The 14,169-nt window shown below is 54.3% G+C and overlaps 6 protein-coding genes across 6 annotated transcripts; 5 read left to right on the top strand and 1 right to left on the bottom strand.

Moving 5' to 3' along the window:
* Positions 1-12: 12 nt before the first annotated feature.
* On the top strand, positions 13-2,044 carry J4E87_005257 (uncharacterized protein; the record flags this gene model as incomplete). Its single annotated transcript, XM_049376872.1, has 4 exons — positions 13-16; positions 108-287; positions 351-863; positions 1,017-2,044. The coding sequence occupies 4 exons, from the start codon at positions 13-15 to the stop codon at positions 2,042-2,044; spliced, it is 1,725 nt and encodes a 574-aa protein (XP_049233097.1).
* A 2,763-nt stretch (positions 2,045-4,807) lies between these two features.
* Positions 4,808-7,113, bottom strand: J4E87_005256 (uncharacterized protein; the record flags this gene model as incomplete). The annotated part of the gene is made up of 2 exons (XM_049376871.1): positions 4,808-6,960; positions 7,008-7,113. 2 exons carry the CDS (start codon positions 7,111-7,113, stop codon positions 4,808-4,810), a joined length of 2,259 nt encoding a protein of 752 aa, XP_049233096.1.
* Positions 7,114-7,451: 338 nt separating this feature from the next.
* J4E87_005255 (uncharacterized protein) lies at positions 7,452-9,759 on the top strand (the record flags this gene model as incomplete). Its single annotated transcript, XM_049376870.1, has 3 exons — positions 7,452-7,625; positions 7,701-7,844; positions 7,894-9,759. 3 exons carry the CDS (start codon positions 7,452-7,454, stop codon positions 9,757-9,759), a joined length of 2,184 nt encoding a protein of 727 aa, XP_049233095.1.
* An 818-nt stretch (positions 9,760-10,577) lies between these two features.
* Positions 10,578-11,038, top strand: J4E87_005254 (uncharacterized protein; the record flags this gene model as incomplete). Its single annotated transcript, XM_049376869.1, has 3 exons — positions 10,578-10,720; positions 10,772-10,861; positions 10,918-11,038. The coding sequence occupies 3 exons, from the start codon at positions 10,578-10,580 to the stop codon at positions 11,036-11,038; spliced, it is 354 nt and encodes a 117-aa protein (XP_049233094.1).
* Positions 11,039-11,378: 340 nt separating this feature from the next.
* Positions 11,379-12,320, top strand: J4E87_005253 (uncharacterized protein; the record flags this gene model as incomplete). The annotated part of the gene is made up of 2 exons (XM_049376868.1): positions 11,379-11,514; positions 11,566-12,320. The coding sequence occupies 2 exons, from the start codon at positions 11,379-11,381 to the stop codon at positions 12,318-12,320; spliced, it is 891 nt and encodes a 296-aa protein (XP_049233093.1).
* Positions 12,321-12,719: 399 nt separating this feature from the next.
* J4E87_005252 (uncharacterized protein) lies at positions 12,720-13,904 on the top strand (the record flags this gene model as incomplete). Its single annotated transcript, XM_049376867.1, has 1 exon — positions 12,720-13,904. The coding sequence occupies one exon, from the start codon at positions 12,720-12,722 to the stop codon at positions 13,902-13,904; it is 1,185 nt and encodes a 394-aa protein (XP_049233092.1).
* Between the last annotated feature and the right edge of the window lie 265 nt (positions 13,905-14,169).

Raw genomic sequence — 14,169 nt, 5'->3', positions numbered from 1 at the left:
GAGGTGGCTGAAATGGGTTGGTGTGCGCTGTGTAACGGGATGGGGATGCAGGCCTGGATAGGTATATAAACGATCTCGTCTAAAAAAGAAGAGGTAAATTGATCAAGATCAAATTGTAGCCAAGATGGTGTCTTCATTCATTCAGCTGCTTGTTAGCACTTTTGCCGTAGCAGGAGTCTCTGCTATACACATCACCGCACCACTAAACCAAACATACGACTACATCATCGTAGGAGGAGGCACATCAGGCCTCACGGTCGCAAACAGACTAACAGAGAACGGAAAACGTAAGTCCCAATCCCAGCCTCCCATCTCCAACTCCTACCCTCCCATTCTAACATTCCACACAGACACCGTCCTCGTCATCGAATACGGCAACCTCGTCAACGACCCCAGCATCCTCGTCCCAGCCAACACCCTAAGCTTCGCCCCAACCCCGGAGCGCTACTTCAACTTCACCCCCGTCCCCAATCCCGGTCTCAACAATGACACTACGAGCCCGCTCGCAGCCGCCATAGTAGGTGGCAGCAGTGCCGTAAACGGCATGTTCTTCGATCGCGGCAGCGAAGCCGACTACGACGCTTGGGAAGCCCTCGGAAACAAAGGCTGGGGCTTCAAAGACCTACTTCCATATTTCAAGAAATCCGTCACTTTTACGCCGCCGAGTGAGGACGTAGCGGACAAGTACAACTACACGTGGGATGTTGAGGCGGCGTATGGCGGACATGGCGAAATCCAGGTATCGTTCCCACCGTACCAGTTCCCAGGTCAGAACCGATTGTGGGATGCGTGGAAAGAAATTGGTGTGGAGAAACCGAAGGAAGCTGCGGCTGGGAATGCGATTGGTAGTATTATGGCGCCGAGTGCGTTGGATCCTGTGTTGAGGACGAGGAGTTATGCGAGAACGGCGCATTATGAACCGTATGCACAGAGGAGAAATTATCATCTTTTGACGGGGTACCAGGCGACTGAGATTTAATTCAAGGAGGGTGACGAGCCAGAGGCTGAGGGAGTAGGTATGGTGAAGGTGGGCGGCACGGAGAAGAGTGTTGTGAAGGCGAGGAAGGAGGTCATCGTTGCGGCAGGTGCGATTTGGACACCGTGGTTGTTGCAGCGCAGCGGTGTTGGTCCAAAGAGTGTTCTCGAGGGGGCTGGTATCGCGGTGAAGAAGCATCTACCGGGTGTAGGTGCGAACTTCCAAGACCATCCATTTGGAGGCAGTGTCTGGAACTGGACGACCAACCCATACTTTCCCACCGCTGGAGCTCTAGCGACCAACCAGACCTTCTACGCCGAAGCGGAGAAAGAGTATACCCAGTCGCGCGAAGGCCCTCTTACAACATCGCGAGGCAATCAGGCTGCCTTCCTACCCCTCAAAACCGTCGACCCAGAAGGTTGGCAAGCCCTTGTCGATGCTGTCGCGGCTCAAGATCCAACTCCTTACCTCCCAGCACAATACGATGAAACGCTCATAGCGGGTGCGAAGGCCATACACAACATCACCGCCGAATACCTCGGACGTGACGATGCCGCAGCCTTTGAATTCACCTTTGCAGAAGGACCCATAGGAAACGCTGCGATAATGCGCCCCTTGAGTCGCGGCACCGTAAACATCAACCCAAGTGATCCTGCATCAGGACCACTGGTGGACTGGCGCACCTTTTCCAATCCCTTGGACATCAAATTCGCCGTGCAAATGGTGCGCTTCTCGCGCCGCTTCAACACCCTTTCGTCCTTCTCTGGTCTCGGTGCCGTTGAACTCTCGCCTGGATCCAATGTGACGACCGATGCTGCGATTGAAAGGTATTTGCGCAGTACGATGGATCCGACGTTCGTTCACATGGCGGGTACGGCGTCGATGCTTCCGGAAGAACTTGGCGGTGTGGTGGGAACGGATTTGAAGGTTTATGGCGTTGGGAAGCTGAGTGTGGTTGATGCGAGTATTGTTCCGTATTTGCCGGCGACGCATCTTTGTACGACGGTTTATGCTATTGCGGAGAAGGCGGCTGATGCTATTAAGGCGAGGACGGGGTGGGCTGAGTAGGAGTGCTGGCGCAGTGTATGAAGCGACTGGCTAACACAGTTGCCCAAGTCTGTTTTTAGATTTTCGATCAGAGAATGTGGATTATTTCTCTTTCACCACCCATAAACAAGTTGCATGATTCCCCATAGAGGGTCGTTGCGCCAATTCTGCGGTACTCTTGTTTGTCGGCGTCAAGTGAACTCAAAACGAGAAGCCCCATCTTGCGACCTGAATGAGGTTCTTCTCCCACGTAGCAGGGTACACCCCAGGCTTCGAATTCATTGGATGGAGGATCGTTGGCGCAGGCAGTCTGACTGGCAGCGTCTTCCGTTGCTGAAGAGTTTAACAAGCCCATCCGGCTATCTCGGAACCTCCTTACCACGTGGTTGTATATTTGTACTGAATCTAGAGACACTAATTGAATGTGGAGTTTTGTAGATGGGTCGAGTGCATCGACCGGCAAGAAGTAACTGCCATCGCGCGTCGGGGCGGGTTGATGCGGTACCAATAACATCCTTCGTATCCTTGCACGGATAGACAGTCTGGCGGATGTGATGTGACCGAAGGCGCCAAGAGGTCCTGGTAGATGTGAGACTTCCAGATTGACAACCTGTACTTCTTCTTCAGATATATCACTTCGATCTATATACGTCGGAAAACGCACGAACGTGTCACGTGTAGAAGCCCACGACCACGTTGGCGCAAGGTAATCGGGAAAGTCTTCATCGTTGGGTCCTGATCCGGTTCTGCCAGACCCCCTTATTGTAGAGTAAGCCCGCCAGCATAGCCCAACTGAGAGATCTTCTTTCCACAACCCGGCGGCATATGTGAGGCCGTAGCTCTTTTGAATCCGACTCGCCAAGCCTCCAAGTGCCAGTAGTCTATCGGAACTGACACTCAACGACCTGGCGCTGTAGTCACTAGCCACTTCGTACCATGTATCGAAGTGATTTCGCCTTCCAAGAGGGAGAGGTAGTGACATGGAGAAGATGTCTGGTCGTCTTACCATAGACCGCATCGCCTCATGAGTTCTCTCATGCGGGTGTCGAACTATATCTTTTTGGTCACCAACTACACATCGTGTATCCATACACGGAGTAGCTTCGCCTGCTATGGATGTAACGCAGAACCAATCGACCGAGATAGGACCAAACGCCAGTAAACGTCCCGAGAGCACTTCCTCTTGAAGTACCCATCCTCTTTTTCGCAGAGCACTGACGTAGTCCATAATGATAGGCTGAATTGACACAACTCTAGTCACACATTTTCTGCCTTGTTTCATGGTTACTTGAACATTACACGATTTGCAGCTTCGGGCATCGCGTTTAGCGAAGAGCCCCGCATCGGTGTTTGGACCATTCGCTGCGAAGATAGTCAAGACTGACTGTCGGTAGATATCCCCCATCCTAGCCATCTCTTTTGCTACATCTTCGGGGTCATCCTGGATGATACAAAGAGCATCTATCCATAGGTAACGATGTCCAAGAGCGCGGGTAACTTGTAGAGCGTCTTTAAAGGTTCGAGGCATCGAATCATCGACTGGTAACCTTTGCTTGAACTGTTCATATAAGCCTGATCCTTTTGTGCATAGTAGTTTCTTTCCTTCGCCCCAGCAATAACTCAGAGTCAAGTACTCCGCCTGTATTCCCTGGGTTTCCGTGATGCGAGTTTGGCCGTCGATGTCGATCTCAACAACTCTGGTGGGTAGTGGCGGTGGTGTTTTCGATGAACCTTCCAACTTACAAAACCGATGTTTTTTCTGACAAGCTTGAAGCCATGTCTTTATCAAATCCATGTTGTTGGTAGATCCTGTATGGTTGTCGACGGCTGAACCGATCAGATTAGATTGCTCTACGGTTTGTGATGAGAGAACGCATGAAAGATCAAGCACGGCTATGATTTCGTCTATGTCTCATGTTAGCTGGTATTACATGAAATGTACTTATCTGATTTACCGGAGACAGGGCCGCGTATACAAAGTGGAAATTCCTCTTGCCCATATCGCACGGTCATAGAGGACGGGGCTTGATTCTGTGGCTCAGAGGGATCCCGCCAAGGCTGTGACATCAAGAGAATGATTGGTGCAGTTTTATGATCGAGTTCGTGATGCACATGAGGCTCATAAGCAGATTCGTATCTTCGCGACAGTCGAAACCAGATCATGGCACATACCCGGCATCCACGACCAGCCGACGCCTCCAGTACTTTCATTGAAGGATGATGCACGCTTGCAAGTACCTCTTTCCCCCAAAAGCGTAGAGATGGGATCTCCTGGTCGAGCTCCTCTGGTGGCACGAAGATGAGATTTTGACAAAGTTGGCAAAGCATTGCGCGATCCAGCAGCGCTTGTTCGAAGTGGCAGGGCAATGCAAATTCGGTGACGGAAAGTATTACGAGTGTTGGGTGGTAGGGGAGTGGAGGTCAATGTTGGTTTGTCGATGAGGGGTAGGTCAGTGTGGCACGGTTACTGTGTGAACAGGATCGGGCAGCTACGACCAGGATGCATAGTAACAAGCGGTTCCGAGGTCTCGCCTATGATTTAGCCTCGCTGAATACAAGCAGTACGTCTTGTTCTAGGCTGTTACAATCGCCGACGTCACGATACCTCCGTGACAGATTTCGTACCGATTCCAGAATATGTATGATGATGTATCAATTGTTTTTTGGGCGTTCCAAGGCCGCGACATCTAAAGGGTATCATATCCATCAATCATTGACTTGGCCGTATCACATCTCGCTCACTGCAGCCTTCCCTCATTCCTGGACCTGCTTTTCCACCACCGCCTATTCCTGACCCCAAGTATCATCATCCCCAATCTCCCCCACAATCTCCACGCCCTGCTCCTCCTGAAAAGCAACCTGCTTATTCTTCCCCCTCTTCTTCTTCCCCTTCCCATTCTCCTTATTCGCACCATCACCAATCGGATTCCCATCCTGATCAACACCCGCAAGTTCCCTCTGGCGTTTCCTCTCCTGTGCTTCCGCTTTTGCCTTGGCGATTTTCTCCGCATACTCTGCTTCCTCTGCCGCCATCTCGCGCTTGATCCTGTCCGTGTCGGCGAAAGAGGCCTCGGTTTTTTCCGATTTCTGCAGGAACGTATTCCAGCCGTCGCCGTTGATCTCGCAGCGGCCTTGGAGAGCGGCGCGTATGTCGTCGGGGTTGTCGCGTTCTTCGCGGGTGAATTTGGTTTTGATGGAGCGGCGGGTGAAGCCGGGGAACATTTGGGATATCATCTGGAAATCGGTGCCGAAGGATCTGAGGCCCTCGTAGAACAGGTTCGTGAGGTCTGTGGTCCAACGTCGTCCTTGGCCGGGCAGGAGGAACTCGTTGGGGAAGCGCTTGTTGTTTTTCATGAAGCTGCGGGTTGTGAGGCGTGCGGTGATGTCTTGGTCTTCAACGACGGTCATGTCGCTAATGAGACGGTCTGCGTCGCCCTCTCGGTCGATAAATACAGTGGTGGGATCCATTTCCATCTCGCCTGCTGCGTTCACACGAAACCTGGGTCCCGGTTCAACCTGTGAGGCCGCTAGCTCTGCTCCTGCTTCTGCCAAAAGTCTGTCCTGTTTTTCCTGATCTGCTTTCGAAGGGATGTTCTTGTTGTCTTCTTCTCTTCGACGTTGCTTAACGGCATCCCAATCGATGGTACGCATTTGCTTTTCCCGTGAAGACAGCTTTCCAACGCGAAGATCCCGGGCTGCTAGAGTATCCATATAGGTTTCATTGGGGTCAATCGTCTGGTCTTCGGCATCGGATGGTGTGGGCTCTCGTGGCGGTCGCCCCTTCCGTTTCTTCTCCCTGACTGCGCCTTCTTCGCCTTCAACTCCATCGACCTCTTCGCCCTCTGGAGTGACCCTTCTCCTCCTCTTCGCTTTGGGTTTGCGACGCACGGCTGCTGCTACAATCTCATCTGCTATGCGGCCGACTTCATTTTCTGGGCCTTCGACGACCTCGCTGCTCAGAGGCCCCTTGGTCTTTCTTGGCTTCCTGGTTTTCTTCACTGGCGCTGGAGCTTCCTCGCCATCTTGTGTAGCGGGTTCGATGGCCTTCTTTCTTGCGCGGGGCTTGGCGGCAGCTCGTTTCCGGGTGGGCTGAGCCTCTTCTTCGTCTTCCCCTTCTTGTTCAACGTGTTCTGCATCTGGGTCTGCTGCAGCGGCCTTCTTCTTGCGTGGCTGGCGAGGCTTTCGAGTCGGCACCGCAGCCGCAGCCTCTTCTTCGCCCTCTGGAGGGTGGTTCACCGCTGCCCACGGAAGCTTCCTCCTCTTTCGCGGTTGTGGAAGGGCCTGGGCATCTGCAGTAGGGGCGGGGACATTCGGGTCGGCAGTCTGTTCGCCGGCGTTGTTCGCTGGTGCCGGCGCATCGACAGCGGCCGTGGCTTCGACCTCTGGCTGTGGTTGTGCAGCTACTCCGTTTTCTCGTTGTACCGACTGTGACGGGTCCGTGGTATCTCCTCCACTTGTAGCGACATCTTGACTAGCTGGGGTGCCTAATTGTACGGGTGGTTCTATACGACGCCGCTTGGGTGACCTGCCGCCATCGCCCGCATCTTCCAAGTATTGGGTAGTGAGACCCCGGTCTGTCGAAGGCTGTACAGCGACATGAGGCTCTTTCTCGGCTTGTGTCTGGGTGTCTATATTGGTAGGTGCTGGAGTAGGCAGTGGCTGGGTAGGGTTCGGGGTCGGTTGCGGAGGCGCTTTCGAAGACTCGGCTGTACTAGGGACAGCTTGGGGAGTAGTCGCTGGGGCAGGTGCTTGGGTCGCGGCTGGTGTAGGTAGCTCGGCGGTAGTCGGAGGCTCAGTCGCCGGCGCATTCGAGGGCTCTGGTTCGGCCTGCGAAGTTTGCGATTCGGCAGGCGCAGAAGGTGTAGGAGTGGGTGCAGCAGCGGCGGCCGGTCGTCGTCGTGCGGCTTTGGGTGCGAACTTTTTGCCCGTTGTATTCTCTGACCATGGCTTAGCAGAGTCGGCGCCGTTGCATGGGACGACTCACTATTAATAAAAGAACTAAAGGTCGCCGCCGCAGGTTTAGGCGCAGGCGCAGGCGCTTTGTCGCTACCGGCAGCAGGCGGCTGATTGGGAGCGTCGTCGGCAGCCATGTCTATGCAGCACTCGTTCACGCCAGGCTCTGGCTGCTCGCTCTCTTTCTCACATTGGCGGGCAGTGGTGGGGAATGTGCAGCACGCAGAGGGTCGCGTCGACCGACACAGACCACGCCCTAGCGCGACACTAGCTCTTGGCAGTCCACCTGGGCTGCTAACGAACTCTCTTCGCTCGACCTCCTCACCCACCGGCCTCACACGACACACCCGCCCGCCTGCCGCTGCCTCTCGCCCGCCCGTCTCCTGCGTGCCTGCCATCCGCTCCTTCATCTCCCTTTAATGACCTGAGAGCGCGCGCGTCTTCGCTGTCCTATCTCGAAGCCGGCGTCTCCTCGATGAGGCTCGAAGCCAGGACCGTCGCACCCCCATCGCTTGACGCCGTCAAGATGGAGGACCGAAAACGGCCCATTGCCGACGACGCTGCTCCTCCCGCTAAGAGGCAAGCCGTGACCGTCAACGGTGCTCGCTCCCACCCAGACGCTGACTTGCCGTGGAAAGATGACATCGAGGTTCGCCCCCCGATCACCTCCCGCCCTCCTCCCACGCCCACGGCGCACACACCCGCTGACCACTCGAATCTACAGTCGTTCCAGAAAGATGCCATTCTGCGCCAGATGCGCGAGTTCAAGCGCGAGAAGGCTACCGTCGAGTCACAACTGAACGAGCTGGAGGGCCGCTCCAAGTACCACGACGACCACCTCCGCACAATCGACGCTTGGTTTGATCAGGTCAGTATACCCCTGGAAGTTGATTGAGGTGATGCTAATTGCTGCTTAGCTTATCGATGAAATCAAACTCCTGGGCGCCGAGAAACTACCTGCATCATCGGGCGATTCCGATGCCTCGCAGTCGGTACCCGCTGCGCTTCTGTGCGAGGACACCCAGACGTTCAAGAAACACCTCTCGGACCGCAAAGAGAAGATCCTTGCATCCCTTTCCGACCTCTTTGCGAGATATCCTGCAAGCAGTCCTGAGGTTGCGAAGCTCCAACAGAAGCTGTCAGAGCTCTTGGTCACAGAGAAGGATCACGTTGTGCGATTGCAACGCGTCACTACCGAGAAGGAACAACTATCTGACCGGTTGGACACGGCTACTCATCGCTACCTGGTCGCTGAGAAGAAGCTCGATCGCTTGAAGAGCGCCCAAGTTCAGAAACTCGAGCAGCAAGCGCATGGGACGAGCGCCCCTGCAAAGGAAGAGGCTCCCTCTACCAGCAACGGAACAGAAGCAGTTAATGGCACCTCACCCGGACCGATCAGTGAAGAGTTGGAAACTGCAAAAAACCAGGCCATAGCCGAGGCAGCCAAGAGGAAAGAGCAGCTTGAGCAGATTGAGCAGGAAAACAAGAAGCTCACTGAGGAAGTCTCAGCATTGAAAGTCAAGCTTACCGGATTGTCGGATGATGATTATGCGAAGACCGATCTCTTCAAAGCTATCAAGAACCAGCATGAAGACGTGATCAAGCGAATCAACAACCTGGAAGCCACCAACATTTCCTTGCGGGAAGAAGCGCAAAAGTTCCAAGCAGAGCGAACAGCCTACAGGATCAAGGTGGACGATGAGGTTCGCGCTAGCTTGGCAGACAGTGCAAGCCACGTTTCGCAAGCGGAAGCGAACTGTGCTCGCATTCGAAACGCCCGTGACGAACTAGCCACCAAGAATAACCTCTTGGAGGCGAGCCACAAGGATTCCAAGGATTCTATCGAGCAGGCGAAACAGCTTGCGAGCGCATGCGACAGCCGCATTGCTGCACTCGAATCAGAATGCGAGCGACTGCGACTCCAGATTGCGGAGCAGCAGAGTTCAGGAGACCAAGAAATGTCTGGCTTAGAGGACTTGACACCGGAGCAGCTGCGCAGCAAGATCTCCAAGCTTGAGAGCCAATGCAAGATTCTGGGCAACGAACTCCCGTCCATGGAGTCGGCTTGGAAAAAAGCGCAGGCGATCGCGAGCAAGAAGATCACCGAGATTGCTGCGTGGGAAGAGAACATTGCCAAGGCACATGCGGACAAGGCCAAAGCGGATCAAAAGTTCTTCGCAGCCATGAAGACCAAAGGAGAACTCGAACAACAAATTCGCATCCTCCGTGCCCAGGCTACCAAAGCCACGGAAGTAGTGGCGCAATTGAAAGAGGCGGATTCCTTGAGCCGGTCACTGGTCGACAAGCTGGAGAAGCAATGTGCGGAAATGCGATCGCAAATGGACGATCTTTCTACCCAGCACCGCCAGCTGCAACAAAAGGTCAGCGAGAATGCCATCACTTCCGAGGGTCATGTCAGCCAGATAGCGGAGCTCAAGAAGGTCGTCGAGGCCAAGGACGCGACATGTCTCGCGGCAAAGCACGCCCAACGCGAATCGGAAACCGAGCGAGACAAGCTTGCTGCACAAGTGACTGGTCTGGAGAAGCAAGTGCAAATCTACAAGAAGAAGAGCACGGCCAACCAGAGCTCTGAAGTGTCGACGATGGAGCTGTTGATTCAGTGTCAGATCTGCAAGAGCAAGCTCAAGAACACGGTCATCAAGACTTGTGGGCACATGTTTTGCGACCAGTGCGTGCAGGATCGACTCACCAACCGCGCGAGGAAGTGCCCGAATTGCGGCAAGGCCTTTGGCAGCAACGATACCATGCGCGTCCATTTGTGAGAGCTCTGCAAACCGGATACCCTTTTCTTATTCCCTGCATTTTGCCACATGTACATCACCAGCTGCATTTCCTTCGGTACCCTTTCTTACCAGTTTACAATAGCGTTGAAGGCGAATTTTGAGGCCATGCACGAAGCAGTGCCTGGGACGTTGGTGTTTTGCGGGTGGCTTTCTGCCAAATTCATGGCGTTGGAGTTCGGCAGCGCAAGAGGGCGAGACAATGTACGATGATAGTTGCGATGCATGTTCAGACGACATGTGTTAGCATGTTTTACTAGATGCACGGAGTTCGTCTCTCGGTCGGCAATGTTTCCGCGGATGGGTTTAGATAAATTCCGTTGGCTCTGCGGAGCTCAGGCCTGGGATGGCCCAGAGAAAGAATGCAAACAAAGATACCATGTCCAATTTGTGTCATATGGTGTGATTCTATAGCCTTTGACTCACACTGGGCTGGTACCTTTGCTCGGTGCACTAGGCAAAGCGTTCATTGCGAGCCAATCATGCGAGAGCTGTCATTTCAAACTGAAAGCCGGATCCGGGATGTTTAAGTGGGTGGGCCCGTGAACGTAGGGATGTAAGGCTGAAGGCGCAGGGTATGACGTTCCTCGCCGTTGCCCCACGCGACAGGCTACCATAAACACCCTTGAGCAAGACTACTATAACCACGACCGCAATCCGCAACAAGATCCTTTCAGACAGCACCTCTTCAGCACAAACTACAACATCTGCAACTTGCTACACGACCTTGAAGACGTCCTTATCTGAAAACTTTTGATCAAGTCTTCCGCCTTTACATCAACCGCAACTACCCTACCGCAATGGCCACCAACGTCCTCAGCCCTCGCGACACCAACGCACAAGTCAAGCCCATGTCTTCCCCAGAGAAGGACGCCGAGAAGAAGGACTCCAAGAGCCTCGACTACCACCGTCAAGTTCTGCAGTCGCGCCTAGACAACCCACAGTGAGTTCATACATGTTCATATCCCGCTGCGCATCACTAACAATACTCCAGAGAGCAGAAGTTTGTCTCGCCGTCTGACGACATCATGAGCCCCGCGACACAGAAATTGCAGGCTTTCAAAACCAAGCACGCCATGAAGAAGTAAGCCGCTATCCAACTATATACCAGCGATAAATTGTAGACTAACGCACGTCTAGGTCGAAGCCGCAGACGCTGTTTAAGAAGACGAGCGCGAAGAACTTCGAGTCGAACAAGGGCAGCGGCACACTCATGTTCGCCGACATCCCCAAGAAGGACGCAAAGGAAGAAGACGCGTAGACACGGGCTCACAGCCATTCTTGTTCAGCGTGTACAGCATCGGTTTTCTTCTCAGGCGCAATTGTCATCTGTATACCCTGTTGCGGCTTGGATGCCCTTCTGATGATGGGCTGGTTCTGGAGTTTTGATTACGGATGAATGACTACGAGCCTCATGACTAGATATATTGATGAGACGAGACGAAATGGAACAACGTTATCATGCATTACTATCTTCAGACTAGGCCTATGCATGTGTAAAGCTGCATGCGCCCGAATGGATACCCCCGTCTATCTTGGGCATAGTCGCCGAGGCGCATGTTGTACCCTACTCTAGCCGCATCATCGTTCCCACGCACACGATGACACAACCACCGTCGGAGCAACAAGCCGTCCAAGACGAGATAGCCGATCTCGAAAGACGGCTTCAGGATGCGAAAGCCAGACTGAACCCAGATACCGTCGCAGCGACACCTTCCACCCCCGCAAACGACGCAGGTCCGTTATCGCTACACCCACCCACCCAACTCCCAACCTAACACCCCCCAGCCCTCCATGCGCTCCTCCTCCTCGCCGACTCCGCGCTCCCACTAGGTTCCTTCGCCTTCAGCTCCGGTCTAGAATCCTATCTCGCGCACCACAAACCCTCGCCGCCGTCGGCATCACAGTTACCCGCGTTCCACACCTTCCTCCGCTTATCGCTCTCAACACTCGCAAGCACATCGCTGCCCTACGTGCTAGCCGGGTACCGCACGCCGCAAGCCATCGAGACACTGGATAATGACTTCGACGCGAGTACACCGTGTACCGTTGCGCGGCGGGCGAGCATAGCACAGGGTCGCGCGTTGTTGGCGGTTTGGGATCGTAGTTTTAGGACGCAGTATAATGGGCCTAAAGCGACGACGTCTCAAGATGCCGTGGATGGGGTGATGGGTACTGAAGTCGCGATTAAAGCGCTCACGACCTTCTCCGCTGCACTGCGCACTTCAGAGCATATCAACGTGCATCTCGCGCCGCTGTGGGGTCTCGTCACGAGTATCCTAGCTGTCCCGCTGCAACAGGCTGCGTACTTGTTCCTCTTTTCACATGCACGCACTGTGGTTAGTGCGGCTGTGAGAGCGAGCGTTATGGGGCCGTATCAGGCGCAGGCGGTTCTTGCGAGTGCGGAGCTGCAGGATAGGATTCGGGGGCTGGTGGATGAGGGGTGGGATAGGAAGGTGGAGGATGCGGGGCAGAGTGTCCCCGTTATGGATCTTTGGGTTGGGAGACATGAGAAGTTGTATTCGAGGATTTTTAACTCGTGAGGAGTTGTCTGGTGAGTGGGTCGCAGGAGGTAGCGGATGCGTATGGGTGCTACCTCGAACTTTTGTGAAATGTATGTCTTACGTCTTGCCGTTGTAGCGGATGCGTCTAGCCTTGCATCCCAAAGTTACGAAATGCACGAAGTTGATGGTGTTCAGACAGACTTCCATTCCAGCCACTCGTTGTCCAATCATCACCTCGTGGGCTCTCGATTCGCGCATGAAGAGCTCGGCTTACGGCGCGTGACTACAGTGTCCCAACGGCGCGGCAAGGCAACGATAATAAGAAAGGTATCTTGACAAGTTTGCTGTTCCACAAGAGCACAACTTGCTGGTTGATGATGCCCTTGGAGGGACTCTCATGCTTACTTGAATCCACTTTACATTCGCCGTGCTGGCACCATGTTCCTTCCAACGCTCACCAACTGGCTCACAGCCACCACCTTCTCTAGTCCCTCCAATAACGCACCCCAATCCCCTGTCCTTGACCCCGCTGTCAAGTTCCCGTGGATCCAACGCTTCGCCTCAATCGGCGACTCCTACGCCGCGGGCCTAGGATCCGGCACACGTCTCGACTGGTCATGCTCCCGGTACACTTCCTCCTACCCAAACATCCTACAAACCACCCTCCTCGGCCCCAACCCAAACCGCACCCACCAGTTCCTCGCCTGTTCCGGATCTACCAGCACGGAGATCCTAGAGACCCAGATCCCAGCTTTACAAGATAACCTCGACCTCCTCACCATCTCCGCCGGCGGCAACGACATCGGCCTAACACCCATACTAAGCAACTGCATCTACCAATTCTATCTGTCAGGCGAAGACGCCTGCCAGACAGCTATTAACGAAGCCCGAGCTCGGATAGCAAATGAAACAGAACTCTACCACAACGTCACTCTCCTCCTCAACGCCGCAAAACCAAAGATGAACCAACAACACGGTGTGATATACTACACAGGCTACGCCTCCTTCTTCGGCGCCTCAGACCCCACCTGCGACAACATCACCTGGGCCGTCTGGAAAGACGTCGAGTGGACAAAACAATACCTCACGCGCGCCCTACGCCAGGAGCTAAACGACATGGTCCGCGCCGTCAACGCCATCTTGCTCAAAGCCGTTAGGGACACTGGACCAAACGTCCGTTTTGTGGATTACGACGCGGAGGTGACCAGGGCAAAGGGTCGATACTGCGAACCCTGTGTCTTAGAACTAGAACCTAATCGCGCTGGCCTCGTCTTCTACGAGTGGAACACTGTAGATACGGGGGAGAATAGGACTGCGTTGCTGAATAGGACGGGTGGTGGTGTACCGAGGGGTTCGTTTGAGAGTGGGATTGCGGGGGATGTTGGGAGGACGGTGGGGGAACATCCGGGGTGGGAGGTTGATCCTAAGAAGGGGTTTGTGGATAAGAAGAAGGGGGTGGAGGGGGAAGGCTGGCTGGGTGATGGGATTCATTGGTTGTTGCCGGATAGTTATAAGAGAGTTTTTCATTTGAGGCCGGGGGGGCATGGGATCGTAGCGAAGCTGCTCTTTGAGGATTTGGAGAGAGAGGGGAGGGGGAGGGGTGGTGAGCTGGATGAACTTTAGGTTTATTCTACTTCTTGAACGACAGTGCTGGTATCCAACTCTTCCACCTCAGCTTCTCCTCCCTCAACTTCACCCCCACCATCCCCACCCCCATCCAAACCACCATCCCAATCCCAATCCACCCCCACCCCCTCCTCCCTCCCCCTCCTATCCATCTCCCCAATCCTCCCCCTAACATCCCCCAAACACACTCCTAGCAAATTCTCCCCCCACCACTCCCTATACCCCTCCGCCTCAAACGCCCTATACCCACTCCCCCACCCCC

Source organism: Alternaria ethzedia (genome assembly GCF_023757985.1).
Source record: "Alternaria ethzedia strain BMP 0044 chromosome Unknown scaffold_11, whole genome shotgun sequence".
In the NCBI taxonomy this organism is placed as follows: Eukaryota; Fungi; Ascomycota; class Dothideomycetes; order Pleosporales; family Pleosporaceae; genus Alternaria; species Alternaria ethzedia.
The sequence above is the reverse complement of the archived record's forward strand: the minus strand, read 5'-3'. Positions and strand labels throughout refer to the sequence as shown.